Source organism: Lottia gigantea (assembly GCF_000327385.1).
Source record: "Lottia gigantea unplaced genomic scaffold LOTGIsca_6, whole genome shotgun sequence".
In the NCBI taxonomy this organism is placed as follows: Eukaryota; Metazoa; Mollusca; class Gastropoda; family Lottiidae; genus Lottia; species Lottia gigantea.
Window position 1 is genome coordinate 2,182,187 of NW_008710049.1, and position 21,921 is coordinate 2,204,107.

Here is a 21,921-nt window from a genome sequence, read left to right on the forward strand (position 1 = left end):
TGTAGGTGCAGAAGGCGTAAAACTCCATTCATTTCATTTACTGTTGTATCATAATAAGAAAAAATGAAGAACGCAATCTGATTAAGATATATCTGAAATTCAGGGCTCAAATTTGCATGGATTTCATGAATATGCAACAAATATGTAGTTATTTACATCTTCAAGAACATGCCTCTGAAAACAATTCACAAGATTTGGTGCCCTCAAAAAAAAAATATTATATATCTTATATCTCAATCAATATTTTGAATCATTGTTTTCTCATAATGAATTGTTGTTACACTTACAGTAGTATCTCTATCTGTAGCATTAACTCTCTCAATTACATTTCCTACTTGTGTAATCTCTGATATGGTAGGGGTGTATCGCACCGGCTCAAAAACTGGACTAAAAAAATTTCTTGAGAGCAGAACATTTACTTCTGATGTATCAGTTAAACTTGGTATTCCATTATCAAATGCCATCACAGTTACCTGAAATAGAATCATATAAGCATATTAAAATCTGCCCACAGCAGAAACTGGTATTCGCCTCTCATATCTTAAAGGGATTGTAAAGAGGTTTTTAAGACTTTTCTTGTATTGGGTCTATAGCACCAATCATATCTACTGTCCAACATGTTTGGCAATTACAAAATCATGACTAGAATGACTAGAAGTTAGATTATCATGTCACTATCACAAATGCCAATTGAACCAAATGGAGCATTGGTGACATTATTTTTGGTTAATATTCTTAAATAACAGGACAAATGGTTGTCAAAAAGATATCAATATGGTGGAAATGACCAGAACAAAACTTAAATATTTCCAGTAACCTTACAGTCAATATTTTTAAGTGTACAGACAAATGAAATGAAATATTTTAAGAAAACAGTATATTACCGAATATTTGGCTTTGCCATTGGTATTAAAGTTAGTATTAGTTGTAATTCTACCAGTAGTACTATCCAGGTTAAAAACACTGACATCACCATAAATCATACGATAACTTATTCTGTTAAAATCGTTCTGAAGATATCAAAAATACAAATAAGTTATGAACAGTTGGTTACTTCATTAGCTCTGCTTCTACTACACCAAATTTTCCAACAAATTATCTTTGTAAGTCTATGTTGAAAAATGAATAAACTTATTCAACAATTTATCTAAGAGAAAAGATTTAATTTTATCAGTGCACAAATCACCAAAAAGGTAAAAATAAGAAAAAAAAAATTTCCTACCCTAGTATCAGCATCTGTAGCCAGTATACTCAGTACTTCAGTATTTACTGGTAGGAACTGAGAGTTAAATGTACGTTCATATGGTTCATTTTGGAAGACAGGAGGAGATCTATTTCTAAGGATAGTTATGGTAACTGGAACTGTAGAACTTACAGACGTACCATCTCTATTTCTTACTATCATAGTATACTGTTAATATTAAACACAATTCATTCATTCATTTTTTAAGTCTATATTTAAATTCATATGTAGGACATATTATTCTCATAGTAAAAATTCTACTGCTCAATATCACTATATAGAAATGTGTCAACATCCTGAGATACGCAGGGTTTTCCTAAATTTAAAAGAATTGAGTTGAATCCTATCTTTCAGTAAATTTGGCAGGCGTAAGAAATCACCAGTCACCAGTTAGATACATGTAAATAACTTACTTGGTATGTATCTTGATTAGTTTCATATAACTTCCTATTAACATAAATACTTGCTGAGGTACCATCAGGATTGTTTGAAATTCTGAATACATTATCATTATTGGTAAAGGAGAAATCCATCAAATAAAAAATTGTACCCTAGAAGGAGTAACAAAAAGTGTTATCTACAATTTTGTCTGTCTGTTGAATATAGATGCCAGAATTTGATGTACCAGTACCTCCTTTGTCTACCATGTGAGGTATCTGATATAACCTCTTAAAGAATCAATTAAAGATTTTGATGTCTAGTTTTCATAAATTTAATCGAAAAAAAAAGTGTCCAACCTACGCAGAAACATCAGATTGACCCTTTAAAATATGGTACTAGTAAAAATAATACCTGTACATCCCCATCCTGTCCTGTTGCTGTCAAAATGACCGAACCAGGTGCCTGGGTTTCTGGGATGCTGGCAGAATATGATGTCTGTGTAAAATTGGGTGTGTTCAAATTTCGATTGACATTAACAGTTATAATGGTGGTAGCTGATAATCGTGGATTACCTCCATCACGACATCGGATACGAACCTGAAATAACATATACCAAACATATCAATTAGCGCTATAAGAAAGTAGATTCCTACAGAGAATTAGGAGACTTCCAACATAAGAGCCAGGAGATTTCCCACAGAGAGTCAGGAGATTCCCTACATTGTGAAAGGAGATTCCCTACAGCGAGAGGTTTCCTGTACAGATTCAGGAGATTTGCTATAGAGATTCGGGAGATTTGCTATAGAGAGTCAGGAGATTTCCTATAGAGAGTCAGGAGATTACTTGTGAGTGTAAGATGGTTTTAAAGGTAACACCTGCAGACAATCTGCAACAAACTTCATCAGTATTCCTACAGAGAATTGGGAAATTACTTGCAGAGAGTCAGGAGATTCCCTAGAGAGAGTCAGGGGATTCCCACAGAGAGTCAGGAGATTCCCTGCAGAGAGCCAGGAGATTCCCTGCAGAGAGTCAGGAGATTCCCTAGAGAGTCAAGACATTCCCACAGAGAGTCAAAAGATTCCCTACAGAGAATCAAGAGATTCCCTGCAGAGAGTCAAGAGATTCCCTGCAGAGAGTCAGGAGATTCCCTACATAGTCAAGAGATTCCCACAGAGAGTCAGTAGATTCCAACAAAGAGTCAAGAGATTCCCTAGAGAGTCAAGACATTCCCACAGAGAGTCAAGACATTCCCACAGAGAGTCAAGAGATTCCCTACAGAGAGTCAAGAGATTCCCTACAAAGAGTCAAGAGATTCCTACAGAGGGTCAGGAGATTCCCTACATAGAGTCAAGAGATTCCCTGCAGAGAATCAAGAGATTCCCTGCAGAGAATCAAGATATTTCCTGCAGAGAATCAAGAGATTCCCTACAGAGTGTCAAGAGATTCTCTACATAGACTCAAAGGATTCCTTGCAGAGAGTCATTTGTTTAAAAAAGTTCTTACAAGCATCTTCTTGATTTTCTTTTTTTATTTTCAATTCAACACTTAACATAGGATAAGATTTTTTAGTCATTACATCTTGCATATGAGAGCTAAAACTTGACTACATAAATGAATTGGGGCAAAGGCTACATATATTCCCTTTTAATTTTGTAAGGAGGTCACATAATTCTTGCTCAACCTACCAAAAACTCATTTGATTTGTTAAAGGAATGTGAACTTATGTACTGATATAACAATACATGAATAAATAACTTACAATATACAGTGTATCAGTCTCTTGGTTGATGTTTCTATTTAAAGTCAACTGTCCATTGTTTGACAGAGAAAACAATACTTGTGAATTAGAATCACCAATTATGTCTTGAGTCACAACACCAAAAGCATTCTGAAAAATAAACCAGCTAACATTTGACAAAGCAAGGTAACTTACACCAAAACAAAGAAAATTATACCTGAAAATATTTCTAAAATATGCTATTTATATCAATGGATCTACTTGATCAACCTCAATCTGTTTGAATCTAAGGGATAATCAAAAACAGAGAATACAAATAGTTATGTTTTGGTATTTGGCCTCATAAAGACTCAATATTTTTAGTTGAAGCCTTCAGAATAAGCAGGACATGAAATTTTCTACAATTTGGCATTTCCTAATTTGTACAATAGATTTCCATCACCTACCAAAAACATAACTAACTTAAAAAGTTTTATGTAAACCTTTTAAATAGTCTTTCCAGCAGGATCTTTTTAGTTTTTAAGTTTAAAGTTTTCATTAATTTGAGCACTTAACTTTATAAACCAACTACCAAAATTGAAAAGAATAAAGTGTTGGTACACGTTGATAATTCTGTGGTCTATATCACTGAACCCAAAGCTTATTGCACTCTAAATAAAAGCATACATACAAAGAGAACTTACTTGATCTGTGTCTTGACATGTAGCCGAGAAAATGACTGAATTAGTTGTCTGAGCTCTGTTTATAGTTGTAGAATATGGTATTCCATCGTAAAATGGTGTGCCTGAATTACGTGTCACGGTAATTCTCACCCGAGAAGGAATGGAGGTTCTTTCTGGTTCTCCCAAATCATAGGCTGTTACATTAAACTGGAAACAAAATACCATTTTTATTTCAAAGATAGCTTGCCAGGCAAAGTAATGTAGGCCTACAGTTTGATATTAAATAAAAATATTTAGCAGTACAGTAACAATCACCTTTATGAAATGCTCAACCTTCAGTCATATACTTCTTTTGAACTGTCTATGGTGATAATGAACAATATTACCAAATTGTGCCTTTTAGAGTGTTTACAAGGTTCAAATTGAATGCTTTTTCAAGAACGAGGACAATAACTAGTATCACTTTTTTTAATTTTTTCTGATTTTCAAAAAGATTTATCCTTGGGTGATTACAAACACTCGTTTCGTCAAAATCCTTAAAGAATTGTGTCTTCTAGACAGTATTTACCTTTCTTTAAAGTATTCAAACAAAAAATGTTATAATTTCGGTATTCATCGTTTTGGAAAGTTTTGAAATTACATTAGATTCATAGCTTCATCGTACAATCATAATTCTTAAATACTATTGTACCAATCAGAGAAAGTGATAATTTGGTGATAATTGGATTTGGGATTGGTTTATTGTGGTGTTCAACCTTTTACAGTTTTATTTTAAAAAAGAGTTATCCCCAACAACCCTTTATATTGTCAGGCTATAGTTCCTCTCACCAATTTGCACAAAATTTGAAGAAAGTTTGTTGTTTTATTGCTTTTGTTATTTTAAATGGGCATATTTGAATGGTGTAACAAAAACACTATCCAGGCAATAGAAACAGTTTCGTGGAATTCTAAAGTCAGTTCAGTTTCTTTTCACTCCACTCTGGTTGACCCTTGTCAAAAATGGCTATCAAAAAGTCAAATGAGGACAAAGTCAGTTTGGATAACTAACAGAATATGAAATATATAATACCTCGTAAAGATTTAAACTTTGACTAAGTAAACTCTGACGAAGGAAGATCTCTCCAGTAACTTCGTTTATCAGGAAGTTGGTTGCACCAATAGCATTATTATTGATATCTTGTATTCGATACCGCACAACATTATTTGGTGGCTAAAAGAGAAAAGGCAAGCAGTATCAATAATGGCTCACAACTTATTAAATATGATTCTATATTTATTCTTTAGTCACTTAGGAAGAAAATAGACTAAGTTACACGTTTCAAATAAATTAAAAATATTAAATATAAAATTGTTTACCCTTCTATCTGTATCAGCAGCATTTACTTGAAGAATTACTTCTCCCAAAGGCTTAGTTGACAAAATAGTTTCACTGTAGTCTAAGGCTACCATTACTGGTGATCTTAAATTACGTTGAGCAGTTATTTTTATAGTACATGTTGAACTTCTTGGTGGATTACCTCCGTCTGTAGCTTCGATTCTTAACTAAAAAAACAAGAAGCATTAGTTACAAAATTGTACAGTTTGTCTGGCAAATTTTGAGACACCTGCAAACAAAATAAAAACAAAACATCACATGATGTTTATTTGTTATTTATATTGGTTATTTATAGGGCCGGCATCGATTACCAAATTTGAGATTGATTATCGATGGCAGACTACCAATCAATAATCAATTAATAACTGAAATATTTTAATGGAGAATCCTTGTAAATACTCAATTAAAAACATCAAAATCCTTTATTTCATGCTTAATTTTTGCATCATAGAAGTATATATTCTTGCTCTGATTGGTCTATTGTGTGTAAATTAAGTGACGATGATAATTTTTTTTACCGAGTCCTAGTTATCTACATACCTTATAAGATGACAATGAGTCGTCTGATATACTCTGTTTTAATGTAATTTCACCAGTAGAACTAACAGTAAAGAAATTAACAGCAGTGTCATCACCAATCAATTCTAAGTTAACGGTATTTATTGGAGCCTAGATAAAAAAAAAACAATACAATGTGAATTCAAAAACAACATTGACCAAAAAAAAAAATAAATAGCCTTACAAACCATCTTAAGTTCATAAATTAGTCTTCCCTTTGATGGAAATGAACCCCGCAAAAATAAACAATACCAAAACACAGTTCAGCTTGAATGTAAGCAACATCACATCGATATTATCAAAATAACCCTAACTAAACTATTTTATTTCAGCAAACATCAATGAGAGTACCTACAAAGCCTCAATGTCAATGTGTAAACAATATCTAGTTGTTACATATTTTTTTCTATTATAATAAATTGACAATGAAAAACATTATAAACATACCACCAGATCTGAATCTGTAACAGTCAGAGTAAATATATTAGTTGACACTGTTTTATCTGCTGATATACTAAGCTGACTAGGACAGTTCTGGAAGGCAGGCGCTTGTGTATTTCTGGTTACATTAACCCGCACAAATGCAGTATTATCAGATTCTAAGCTGGATTGTCCTAAATCATACACTTTTACATTGAACTGAAATGCAGAATAGTATGAGTATAAAAAGTGATTTGCCAATACTCTAAATAAAAGATAGTGGACCACAGCCATATATGCCCTTCACAGCATGTGGATGGTAAAAACGAAATATCCATTTTAAGTTTCATCAAATTCGGTTGAAAACTAAGAGAGTAATAGCATATTCAAGATTTTGGGGCAAGGGCAATAAATCTACTTCTAACAGTCGGAAATAGCTCAAATTCTAACTTGATCTTTGTTTTATGAATATGTATACACATACCGAATTTCATTTGATTCCATCAAAAAATCTAGTTTTTAGAGCATTTACAAGCAAATGTTGACGGATGGACGGCCGACAATATACGTCCAAAAAGAGAGATGTGGGCATATAAAATGCATTTACTGATGTCTATAAAGAAGAGCTTAAAGTATGTCATTCACCAACAGAAATAGTTAGCTATTTGGAATCGTGTTTATAGTTACTTAAATATACAAAAATTGAAGAGAGCAGACTTAAAATGTAATCATAAATACAGAGAGGCCAAATGTTCAGCAGTGCATGGTTTAGCGCAGTTATCTTTGAGGTTTGAGAGTCAAGACTAGGTCCAAGGATTTCATGTTTGATGGGAAACTATAAGGAAAGTAAATCATGGCATAAACTAGATATAAAGTAAAGGTATTAAGTGGTGAAAGCTGACACCAGCCCTACCCTTTGAAGCACAGGCACACTGAGTAGGATTTAAACCCACAGCACCTAATCGCCTAGCAAACTATAATATAATAAGCTTTACTTTGAACTGTTAAGATCACTTGGATACATTCATTTAAACATTTCCTTCAAAGGAGATCTAATGTGGGAAACAATGTAACTAGCTACTTACCTCAAAAATTTCTCTCTGTTGTGGATCTTGGGTCAATGGTTTCCGTACTATTATACCCCCATTTTCATTGATAGAGAAGTATTCAGTAATAACAGGAGCTGCGTTTAAAAATCGAAATCTAAACTGATTGTTTGGTGACTAGAAAAAATACAGAAACAAATTAAAGACATCAAAAAACCTTTTAAAGCTCTCATATATATAATCAAATTTCCTCAGCAAGCAAGTTTATAGTAATAATTTTCTCATTTTTAAGCATTTTTGTCTACCTACTTGATAATTTTGAGAGTTACAATTCGTATGAAAACAGGTTTTTAAATATTAAAAGTCATGAAAGGGCTTCCTAAAAATAACTATAAAACTAAACTAGCTAAAACAAATTTGTAACAAAGTCTGATTATACAGATTATAATATCAATAAAGAATAAACATTAACTTATCTTACCACAGTATCCTCATCAGTTGCTGATAAACTAACAATAGGTACACCAAGTATCTGACTATCTGGTATAATGGGATTATAAAATGTGTTGATAAATCTAGGTTTTATCAGATTTCTATTAACATACACTGTCACTACTGCACTATTCATTTTACGTGGTTGTCCATTATCAGCTATTTGTACTCGAACCTATTGTAGATAATATATATTAACATTTTGAACACTGAACTGAAATAAAAAGTCATATACCCTGAACTCTTTATTCGATTACTTATAAAAGTACAAAATATTTATAGAATAATGTGCAAACAGAATGAATATACTTACGTAAAATGTATCAATTTGAACCCCTTGAAGACTTGTTGTAAGTGTGATCAATCCATTGCTATTCATTGAAAAATAAACTGAAGCACTTTGATCACCCACGATAGAATAGCTTATACTGTTGAATTCCTGGTAACAAAATGATGACAATTATAATACTTGCAAATAAAATAAAAAATGAAGTTTTCCTATTTGAACCTTTGTGCTCAAATAAGGAAGGACACATCCTGTCATGGATTATTTAATATGCTAGTCTATAGAAAAAAGAAAAATAAAGCAGGAGCAAAGAATAAATATGCATTTGCTTTGACATTTATATCCAAAGCCACCCGAATACCTGATTCCTATTTTTTTTTTTTTTTTTCAGATGTCAACAAAATTATTAGACTTTATTTAACTATCTAGTCTTAAAATATTTTGTTACCTGTTGAGAGTCAGTATCCTGAGCCAGAATTTGAAACACAGAGGAAAAAAGGGCATGGTTCTCATTAATAGTAGTGTTAAAATTCTGGTTAGTGAAAACAGGCGAGGCTTGATTTCTGTTGACAAATATAACCACAGTAACAGATTGAGGAGCAGTTTCTGGTGGAGAACCATTATCTTTTACATCAACACGGAACTATAAAGGAAATAAATGGAAATGGAATGAACTTTAAAGTTATTAATTCCCACACCATTAGGCTAATTAAGAATAACAATACCAGTGTGCAGGGAAACCAATGAGAAAAAGAAATACATTCTACAAGGTAGCACAGATCAGCTTTACATGTAGAGTTTTAAAACTTACTTTTCTAAGCCATCTAATGATACAGTGCACAATGTGAGCCACTTTGTCAGCATTGATAACACATTTTCCATTTCATATCATAGATTTGGCTATAGGGGGCTGTGTGTTGTTTATTTGAACACCGAGACTGTGCATGAGAGTCAACAAACGACGCTACTTTTATTATGTGGTATAAAATTAAGACAAAATCTTACAGTATAGTTATTGGGTCTAGTAGTATCTGACAACAGTGACTGACGTAGAGTTATATCACCATTACTGTTAATTTGGAAATACAACTGGGAATTGGTATTTTCCAGATTGGTTATACTATAAACCAAACTATCCTACAATACAAAAAGAGGATAAAATTCCCAAACTGAAAAGGGTATTATGGTTATGCCAACTTGTTGATTTTTTGTGTTCTGAGAGTAAGAAGGGGTGTAGATTATACATGCTTGAGGACTATACTACATTTACACATTTATCTCATGCTTAAGCAAAATTTCTTAAAGCAAACACCTTAACCTCATTTATCATGATAAATTCCAAAGGAGCAAAACATTATCACTAATAACAGAGTGGACAAATAAACTGTCCATACTTACACCATCATCATCTCTTGCACTTAACGATACCAAGACTGTTGCAAATCCTACAGTTTCTAAAACACTACGCTGTATTCTATAATTTTGTTGAAATCCTGGCGAAACCCAGCGTGGTGCAAACTGATTTCTGTCTATGTTCAATGTCACCATTTCATATGATGTTCTACTAGGTATACCATTATCAGAGGCAGCTATCAATAGCTAAAAAAAATTAATGTCTTTTGGATATAGATATAAGAAAACTTTTCAATGAATATAACATGCCATCAATAGATTCAGAAATAGGAGATAATATCCAATTAACATTTCAGATGTGCATACAAGCAGCTTCATTATTTTCATTAGGGCTTATCCATAGAAAATAATTTCTTATTTGCCTTTCAAAATACAAAGCATCAATTGATTAAGACTGTAATGTCTTCCAAGAGGAATTCGTAAACTAATACTCACCCTATAGATAGAACGTCCTGAATTAACCAGAGATTGAGTTAATGATATCTGTCCATTCACAGTATTGATAACAAACGGACCACTATTGATGTTAGCTGCTATTGAATATCTTACTACTCCAAACTCAGCCTAAAAATAAATACAGGGGTTATGAAATACATGTATATCAGAATTCAATTGTTTGTTATGGAATATTACTAAATCATCATCTCTACTGTCTTGTATGAAGTAGTTTAAATTGCCAAACCGAAATTTAAAATATCCACACAAAGTGAAAAATATGCCCACATGGCAGCTAACTTCAAATAAAAGCATGTGGTATTAGCACAAGATAGAATCAAACATTAATCGCATTTTTGCACCATGTTTTTTTTAAGAATTAAAGCCTACAGAGCAGAGTGGGCATGAGGTAGAGCAAGATTGTATCTGTCATTTTCAGCACAGACTAGAGTAAAGAAGAGGACAAACAAACAAAAACTCACATTGTTATCATCATCTTCTGCTGTTACATTGAAAACACTTTGTTGATTCATGGATGTTGGTAAAATGGTTCTCTCATATGGTACAAATAAAAATCTTGGTGAGAAACGATTTCTGAGTACATTGATAGTAACAACAGCTGTATTGTCAGATGTCAGAGGGTTTGGTAATCCTTGATCTCTTGCATTAATATTCAACTGTAAAATATACAAACTATTACAATTATTATAATTCAAAATGAAATGAATTGAAGTTTTACATACTACTTTTCTGCTCCATTGGAGCTTATAGTTTATTGTCCCATCCGAAAGACTGGATGCTGTTTGTAGTATTATAATTCAACAATTTGAACCCTGCAACTGTGAGTTTAGACATGTTTCAGATTCTGTTTGATATGCTCTATATTCCTCTACAATGTATGTATTGAGCATATAACAGTGAAAATATTTTATTATTGTAATGCAAATCAAGACAAAAAATTCCTCTGAATCTAATTTCAAAATTTCAAGAATATTTTGACCATGTCTTGCTCAAGTTTTTGCTTTCAACATGCTGTTTTGTGTAACTTATTTACATATTTATAAGTATTCTAAATGGTAGATAATGTTTTATTATCTGTTAGAGAACATACAGTATTGAAACCATATCAAATAGTAAATATGTTGCACTCAACTGATGACTCCATGCTCATTGAAGGCACTGTATAGTCCTTCTTGATTAAGGATTGTTCTCAGAAGTCATACCTTTCCATTTAGCAGAGCTATTCCCTTTCACACACAAATAGCAAAATAGCAAATAGATACTGTTAATGATTTGAAATTTCATCAGACATATTAAGTTATGGGAATATTACCTACCGTATATACAGAATTGTCTGGATTGGTATCAAGTCTGAGAGATTTCTTCACTGAAACTCTTCCATCTGCTGAAACACTAAAATATTCCAGGGCTCTTGCATTTCCTAAAGCTGCATATATAATGACACCTTCATTCTACAATAATACAAAATCTTTCCTTTTATTCTTTGTTACAAATAACATCATTATTATAAATAACATCACAGTTTATTTAAATATTAGAATATTGTTATTCAATATTTGATCATTGAGTTTTTATTAAACTTGTCAAGCAATTTATGACAGGAATATTTCGCAAATTTTAACAGGTTCAACAGAGAGCTGTAAAGATTTCCAACCAGAATTTACTATCAATGAAAACATAGCCAATGCCTACAATTTCCTCTTTTGCATATTGTTTTGATCAGCAAGAAAATATTGCTTTATATCTTTACACATTTTTAGGAATACAAAAAATCCTCATAATCAGAAATATACCTCAAGTTCTAATCAAATATGACAGGCTAATATTGACATGAAACAAACAAATATAAACTACGGTCTTACCACAGTATCACTATCTTGAGCTGTAACTTGTCCGATAGACACACCTAAATCTTGAGTTTCTATGATGTTCAATACATATGATACAGGGTTGAAAGTCGGTAAATCTAAATTTCTATTCACTGTCACAGTACATAATATATGATCTGTTAATGATGAACTGCCTTCATCAGCAGCTTGGACAATCAGCTGTAATATTAGATAAAGATAGCTTTTCAATCAGACATCTGTGTTTCCTGCAATTCCGCTAAAACTAATTGCAAAATATGCTTTATAACATAAGGCCCTTGTTACAAAAAATACTTACAGAATATGATGTTATTCTTTGAAAAGCTAAACTATTTCTCAATGTCACTATGCCCCTTTTGTTATCTGTAATCTGGAAATTGTCAAATCCATTGCCACCTCCTTCAATACTGTAGATAATACCAGCACCTCTATTATTAGCAGGCTGAAATACATGGAATTATCAAATTAAATTACTCATTGGCATTCTATTTGTACCGATAGCTATAAGGTTTACTGTAAATAGAAGTTTTGAGTTGCCAAATTAGCACTTGTCAGAATGTTTACATGGATGAGCCTCTAGAAGGTTCATTGGAACCTGGTATAAAGGAGAACACTTGATGCAATAGTAGAGAGGTTCACAATACTCCTGAACCTATTTAATAAATGGTTTCATTGAATGTACTTTAGCATCTAACACACCATGCTCTACAGGAGTGCTACATATTTTTTATAAATAAGAATGATACAAGAATTGAATCTGTTCTAATAAGCTTTGTTGAGCAGTATGGAACCAGATTTCACATGGAACCATTCTATATCCTGTTCCAACTTGTTTCATTGGACACACATGGTTGATTCTCTGAATCACCAAAGAGCTCTGGAGTACTCTTGAAAAAATCTTCATCCAGCAAGCCAAAAACAAATGATAAATAATAACAGCTCTTCATGCTATCTGTTATTATCTAATCAACCTAGTAGCATTGTACTTACATTATCTGAATCCTCAGCAAATAATTCCAAGACCCGTTCATTGACTGCTAAATTCTGAGATATGGAAGCAGAACAAGTGGAGGTGACAAATTGTGGTGGATTCGAGTTCTGAATCACTGTTACTAATACCGTTGCTGTTTGTAAAGCTGTTAATTTAGGATTTGTACCACCATCTTCAGCTCGAATTAACAACTGCAAAAGAATATACAAAAATGACATATTCATATTTTCAACAGCAAATACTTTCAATAGAGCTGGAGCAATATATTCAATAATATTTCTATTTCTATGTATATATTCATACATTTTCACCATAAACAATCTGAGCTCTATCCTCAGCATTTCAAAATTCAACTTTCTTTAAATGCTTTTTCTCTGTCAAAATATGTCAAATATGTCAAAATATATAACTCATTCAGTGACACATTCTCAAGTACATTTGAAGCTATCGAAACATACATACATACATACATACAAGACATTGAAATAACATAGAGTCAAATAAAATTTAAAGAAATACCTGTAATAAGAGGTATAACTTACAGTATATGTTTGTGTATTGTCTAAATCAAGACTTAATGATTTTTTAATACTGATATCACCAGTAGATAAACCAACTTGGAAAAACTCTCTAGCTTTAGCATTACCAATAAGAACATAGGACACTTCATTGTATGGACTCTATAATAAGAAACATATAATTAAGTTTGATGAATGTTTTGTGATAAAACAATAATAACAATATAGTTCTTATTAATATAACTGGTCTAGAAATAGAAATTATGATAAAACAAGGTCATGTCAAATATCACTGATCTTTTCAATCAAAGTAGTAATTTTCATCCTAAATAAACAATAAGAGGAATGATTGAAACTGCTTGTAGAATTTGAACACAAAATATAACTTGGCATTGTATAGGAAAAGTTTTGTGGTTAAACCTTTCAAAACATCATTATATTACATCAAGGCAACATTCAAAAGGTACACGATTGGATTTTTTACATGTGAAAGTTGATGATGAAACCCTGACACCTTTTTATAGACAGAGTTTGTTTCAATTCAACCAATGTAGGCTACCATTTACATTTTAGAAAGTGCTATGGAAGCTAAAGCAAGTCTCCATCTCCAATAATTTGATAAATTGATAAGTATTTGTATCAATGTAAGTTTTGAAACATCTTTACACATTTTCACTCAGCTTAGAGCAAGAATATAAATTTCCTGAACCTTTACCTTTGTATCAGCATCTGTGGCAGTAAGAGTAAGAAAAGTATTTCCAAATCCTGCACTCTTTAATACACTTCTACGCCATGTAAAATCTTGTGCCGCATTTTGCCAAACTGGGCGTTGGAAATTTCTACGAACTGTAACAAATACTAAGGCAGTTGCACTGCGAGCTGGTGATCCGTTATCAAAGGCCACCACTCTTATCTACACAAACAAAAAATAAATAATATCAAAACAATTTTCTATTTAAAATCCTAATGTGTTTTGAGGGTTCTATACCACTTTTTTAACATTTAGAAGTAAAATCATTTGTGTCTTATTTTTGTTCCCTATAAAACAAAGTAATTTAACTGTTTTTGTCTTTTTACTGTCAAATCAAAAAGTAACTACTGATAGACTGAGTCGAGACTTTCATATATATAAATAAAGCTGAATGTCCGAACTCTCAATAAGATAAAATAGGTACTCTCTGATTGAGTAGCCTACCGGAGAACTGACATGTTTTTACTACACAGTCTGAGATAAATTATGCAACATTTTGCTCTTAACTTGTGAACTGTTCCAAAAATACTAAATCTACTTTCAATTCTTTAAAATAACATACAGTCATAGTTACTCTTTATGAACTTTACAAAATATAACTACGAAAAATAAAAGAATTTCTTTTTTTACAGGTGATATAGATCAAGAAATCAGGCAAAGTTTGGAACAACCATAATCAACACTGAATATATTACAGAGAAAGTACATACCACATAATTTGAAAGATTCTCTGACAGTAGGCTAGTAGATGTTGCTATATTACCAGATTGAGAATTAATTTGAAATTTATTAGGTGCTGTATCATCACCAATTATTCTATAACTCACAACATTAAACTCTTGTCGAACCTAAAATAGAAATTCATGTCACAAACATTGTGTATCAATGATGAAATAAGCTAATATATAGAAAACCCATTTTTCACACAAGTTTTTCAAGAATGCTGAGTTGTTATACAAGTATTTCAAAAGGAAGAGGTTACAAACAATTTCAAATAAGTATTAGATATTAGTAATTTACAATAGACTATCTCTAACAAGCAAAACCATTTGGACTGAAACTTGTTGACTCTTATTTGGCATCTGATAGTTCAATGACCTTAATGGAATATAAACTAGATAGATAACAATATGACATATTACTATAATAGCACTGGGTATTGGAAATCATGCCACAATACAATATGTATCAAGATAAAAGAAAAACAATATGTATCAAGAATATATATAAAAGAGAAACAATATGTAACAACAATATGTATCAAGATGAAAGAGAAACAATATATTGTATAAACGATATGTATCAAGATAAAAGAGGAACCATATGTAATAAAGATAAAAGAGAAACAATATGTATCATCAATAGGTTTCAAGATAAAAGAGAAACAAAATATTGTATCAACGATATGTATCAAGATAAAAGAGAAACAATATGTATCAAGATAAAAGAGAAACAATATGTATCAAGATAAAAGAGAAACCATATGTGTCAATATAAATGGGAAACAATATGTATCCAGATAAAAGAGAAACCATATGAATCAAGATAAAAGAGAAACAATATGTATCAATATAAATGAGAAACAATATATATCCGACATTGTGTAATTAAACAAAAAAGATCACTTTATCTTCAAAGTTGATTATGTATGAATGTATAATTTTAAACACGAGTAAATAATATCAATAGTAATGTATTGTCATTAATTTTTCAACAGCTTACTGCTGTAACATTTACATAAAAAAGTGGCACCTTAATTTTCTATCATCATGTACATTTGGATAATTTCAGGTTATTTCATGTGTTAGCTTATACATGTTTGTCTAGTAGGCTTAGTATTCAAAGTATCATGGCATGTGATATTGAGATGTGTTGATTCACTGATATATCGTGCCAGCATTACGTATCATAATACATATTGTGCAGCATATCTGTATAGTGTCCTCTATTTTGGAGGAGCACCTCTTTGAAATAATGCAATATACATATTGTGTTAGCATCAAATTCAGTACTCACATCATTGTCCTGAGCCTGAACACGCACAACTACAGTATTGATGAGAACTGTTTCATCAATTGTGACTGAATAAGACTCATTGAAAAATATTGGTGGTCTAGTGTTCCTCAATATATTGACTGTAACAACTTGATTGATCTCTGAGATTCTATTTCCACCATCTCTAGCTTGAACTGTGATCTACAATATAAATATTAAAACCTGAGTAAGTCTTTTTCATTATTACTTATAATTGAAATTATATAAATATAACTGCTACTTAAATCAGAGAGCAACCTTAAAAATTCAACCAATCAAAAGTCTGTAAAAGCGTAGTCTTCATGGGCATGGATGCATTGTCATCAATTATGGCAGGTCATTTCAAACTGAATGAATTCAAAGTATCGAGTTTTCACAACATCATTAGTCCAGAGAAAAAGACACAGAGCTGGCAAACAGTTTACAAATATAAAATCATCATATTCATATATTCTGGGGTTTTAACAAATTTTGATCATTATACTTGTGCCCCTAAATGAAAAAAGAATAAAAACAAGGGCCTAATTTAACACCCTACATAACTTGACTTATTGTCTCATACCAGATACATTGTGGACAATGTAGAACAGAGATGAAACTTACAGCAATTATACAATGCTTACAGGTGTTTATCAAACACTTAATGAAAGGTGTGTTCAAAGAGAAAAGTTTAGACAAACCTGAAATGTATCAATATTTTGACCAGCAGGAGATTGCTTCAGACTGATGATTCCACCATTGGTACCAGTAGAAATTTGGAAATAAGCACGAGCTTCTGTGTTACCAACTATATTGTAGGATATTTGGTTATAAGGATTCTAATAATTAGAAGATGTTACGGTCTTAGTACTTGAATATATTAATAATAGATTTTTACTTAATTATTATTATTATTATAACATGAATCTATATAGCCCATCTTTCACCTGAGTGCCTACATGCGCTTTCCACTAAAATATACAATCAAAATAAATACACAGATATAAATTAATATAACATATATAAAGTTCTACCTCTCCATTAATAGCAATTACTTAAACAGAAACATGGAAGACTTAATGTATATTTGTTTTATTGTATAACCTTTCACCCTTTCTTACACTAGTGTTAATCAAGGAAACTATTTTAACATATTATGTATTGTAAAATTTGACTCTAATGTGCACCCCTTCTTACACTAGTGTTAATCAAGGAAATTATGTTTCAACATAAACATCTATTGTAAAATTTGACTCTAATGTGCAAACCTTCTTACATTTGGTTAAATCAGGGACTCTATTTCACCATTACACTCTGGCAAATGTTGTAAATTTTAGCATCACAATGTTCTGTTAAAGATAAATTATCAAAATAGGTCTGTCTACCTACCACTAGATCTTGATCAGTAGCTGAAACTCGTATTACACTTTGTCCAAGTGGATAATTCTCTATAATGGCAGTGGTAGTTGGTAAATTAGTAACAAATACAGGACTGTTCCTGTTTCTATCAACAGATATTGAAACAGTTGAAGTCCCACTCAATCCACCACCATCTTCTACTCTTATTAACAACTAAAATATATTTACAAAAAATATCATTTCTATTAATACTTACTTAAGTATCAGTGTACCAAAGTGAAGAATTCTTGTTATTTTGAATTTGGTGCTTAAATTTATGATGACTATACATCGTGTCCGTGAAAGAAAACTACTGTACAGATTTATGTAAAATAAATTTCTAATTGTAGAGAAATATGTCTACTACATATTCTAAAGTTTTAACTAATAAGATCAAGCCATTATAAAGTCAAACTAGGTCAAACTTCTTAATTAACAATTAGCACTCTCCGTTTTTAATTAACCATTTCAAAACAAACAGTTTGATCAAGTAGATACATAGAATATTTTCAGACACAATTTACAACAATTTTGACAATGAAAATTTTGCATTATGTCCCTTTAAACCTATGATTATAATGTGTCACCATTGATAGGCTATAACAATGTTTTTACCTTATAATTGAGAGAATCATCTCTACTTAAAATCTCCTTCACCACAATAGCACTGTCACCTGATGCTCTAAAACCAAAATACACAGGACCTTCTCCCTCTCCAATCACACTATATTGTAATGTACGGAAAATCTCCTGGAAAGAAATGAAATGATGTATACACATCCTGCTTTTCTGAACCTTATTTGGCTTAGAGGGTATATGATGCCACATAGATTGCAATAAAGGAAGTTTGCTAAGAAGATGCTGCTAGTCTACACTTTTTGATTTCAAATGGTAAAAAGATCTTCAATGTGAATGTCCAATGGCACTCAAAGCCTGTAGCAGACGGGGTCTACGGATATATTGAAAAACTAGAAATATACCATAACAGCCCCTCAAACTTTGAATAATGGTGTAAGGGCGAAATGGTCAAATAAATGATGATAATAGATTCTTTGCATGAGAACGTTTTCTGAAGTAAATTTACCAATGCTGCAAATTCACTATTGGGTTTATAAATTGCATTTTTTTTTATACTTTGATAGAAACCAATTGCATCCTGCCAATGTCTGACCCTAATAAAGTTAAAAATATGTACTGTCAATGTGAATCCTTATAGATAGAGCTGGGAACAATAACGAAAACCTCAAAACGGGTAAATAACTAGAAAGCATAGACAAGCAAACAATTATTTTACAGGTGTTTTGAACCTATCTTACTGTTAATATTCAAGACCTGTCAGAAGTCAAGAAAGCAAACAAAAACTCACAATTGTGTCTGAATCTATTCCAGCCTCATTAATCACCACAGTACCAACTCCATACGCAGCATCATTAATAGAAACAAAATAGGTCTGATTTGAAAATCGTGGAGCTAGTTGATTTCGTTGAATATTAACTACCAATGTTTTAGTGTCTGTTTGTGATGGTGTTCCCAAATCTCTTGCCTGGATGTTAATCTGATAAAATATAACAATTACATCATAATCCAAATAATAAAAATCCAGTTTCCAAAACATAGAAACATAACAAGACAAACATAAAGAATTATATGATATTCATAACAATTCATAACATATTCAAATTTTGCTATCTCTAACACTTTCATTCAGTAAAATTACACACCTGAAACGTCTTCATCTAAATGCAAACAACTAGTGCTTGGTATTGCCAAGCATGCCACAATACAAATGTATTTAGATACAAAGGTCATATGCTTTTTATCTTTAAAGTTTCAATATTTATCAATTTATATCTTTATAACTGTGATGGTTGGTAATATAGTTGATAGGAATGGTTAACCTCCTCATCTTATATATAGTTTTTACTACTCGAGTCAGTGAGAAAACATGTGATTCCATTTGCTATTCCATTCTTATTACAGAAGAGGTATTGTCATGTATTGCTACATGATGTTACGCAAAGAATCGTTCCTCCAGTAAATCATGCAAACACTACTAACAATCATCAATACCAAAGAAGGAAGTCTCAATTATTTCAATCTTTTACCTACCTGATACTGGGTTTGTCTGGAAGTATCTGTTATGATAGGCTGACGTAAATAAACTCTGCCATTGGTGGAATGGATGAAAAACAGAGTCAAACCAGAATTTGGAACAACTGAGACGATTGAATAGGTAATTGTACTATCAGGTGTGTTCTACAATAAAATATACAACTTGATATGTAAGTACATATACTTAAAATAACATATTATTTTCTGGTTTACATACTTCATTAAGATAGCAACACCATGCAGTATACAATAGGAAATTTGGATCAAGTAAATTGACTGTCGAAAGAGATTGCAACAATTGAATTGGCCTGAAAATAAAGACTATCATTGACTTATTGACCAGGTTAGAACCATATCAGAACCAAATCATAGAAGTAATTTTCAAGTAGAGTTATACCTGCGGATCTTGGTCAGTAGCAGAAGCAAAGGCAGGTAATTCTCCAAGAGCTTGATTTTCAGGAATATTAATAACTGCAGGATTAATGGTAAGAGAGGGAGCAGCATCATTGACATTTGTCACAGTAATCCTGACACCTGCTCTATACTGTGTGTTCAAAGAGTTTCGTCCCTGTTGAGTGGTTACAGTAAACTGTAAACTTTGTCTCAATTCAAAATCCAAGACTTGAGTTGTAAATATCCGTCCAGTATTGTCAATCCTAAATGGTACATTAGTTTCTTGTATGATATAATCGATAGTAGGTGTAGAATCAGCATCCACAGCCTGAAAGATAATCAAAAACACTAAACCATAAAGTCAACACACCAGCAACAACCAGCCTTGTCTAATTCTATCTAAAGACTTTAAAAAAAAAGAATGAACAAAGGATAACAACTTATGACTCTGTCACAAGACTTTCACACACCTTCTAAGCAAATAAAATAACATTCTTATGCTGTTACTGTCTGTGTTACAGCAATTCCTGTTGCTGTGGTTTCTTAATTTTTTAGAAATATTTCATTACATAATATAAATAGTTTCCGAGCTATAATGATAATTATATTTTAGGCTTGTTTTATAAAATGTTGACAAGGATAATAAATAAATAATCTACGACAACAGAAATCTGATTCTGCTTATAAAATTAATTTTAGTGCTTTTTAAAATTTATTATGTTTCTGAGAATAAAATAAAGTTTAGTTTATCAGTACTTACTGTTACAGTTAAAACAGAAGTACCTATAGCCTCATTCTCAGGTACACTCCCCTCAAAAAATGTTTGAACAAATACTGGTATATTGTCATTGATATCCTGTACATTAATAGTCACAGTGGCTGTAGCAGTTCGAGGATATGTACCACTATCTACAGCTAAAACAGCTAGTAAATATTGTGACTGACTTTCAAAATCCAAAGCAACCAAATTACTGATTTGTCCATTATCAGAGTTGACAGTAAACCTAAAAAAAAATATTCTTAAACTTCAATGCCAGGTCGAGAACAGCAGTGGCAACTGAAATGAATATACTTGTTTAATTATTTGCCTGAACTATTGACAAAACTCAATTTCAGCTCTCAGTCTAACATTTCAGTCAAGAGAACCCTATCGTCTACAATTCAAAGGTGATGCAGATGAAGGGAGAATAATTTATCAAAGAATAGAAATAAGATCTGGAATCATCAAAATAGGGGCAAAAAAACTTAACTTACACATTTTGATAGTTATTTAGGGAAAATCGGACAACAGCATTATTTCCTTCATCTCGGTCTTGAGCCTGCAATAAACACATAATTTATCTAGTATGTCTGGTCAATCTAACAAATAACAAAATTTAAAAATCTCAAAAAATCCTTTCCTCCCACATTTGATATTACAATTGACTAGATTATTTTTAGCAGTAATAGTCTACTAAGGGGAGACTTGAAAAGAAGTTCTTTCATGACAGTCATATAATAAAAACAAACAGTTCTTAATTTGAATAATTTTGAAATGATTATCTACTTATCTTCTATTGGATTTTACATATATGGATAGTTCAAACTATTGACCAAAAAGTCAACAAAAAATTTCATCAAAGTATGAGGATATAAAATTTATTGAAAAATGAACGAAATTGTTTTCAAATTCCATTGTGTATTGCATACCAAGTTTCATAAATAAAATCAAAACTGCAGTCTTCATCATAATCAAAAGCCAATAGCAACATTTTTATTATTATCAATCTCAACTCATCAATAAAATATAAATAAATAAATAACAGCA

General features: G+C 31.7%; 1 protein-coding gene across 1 annotated transcript; it reads right to left on the reverse strand.

Annotated features, from left to right (window-relative positions):
• Nucleotides 1-233: 233 nt before the first annotated feature.
• On the reverse strand, nucleotides 234-21,123 carry LOTGIDRAFT_107411 (hypothetical protein; the record flags this gene model as incomplete). The annotated part of the gene is made up of 4 exons (XM_009063864.1): nucleotides 234-473; nucleotides 885-1,010; nucleotides 20,119-20,442; nucleotides 20,875-21,123. Coding segments are annotated over 4 exons (939 nt in total), but the record flags the coding sequence as incomplete, so codon positions are not given.
• Between the last annotated feature and the right edge of the window lie 798 nt (nucleotides 21,124-21,921).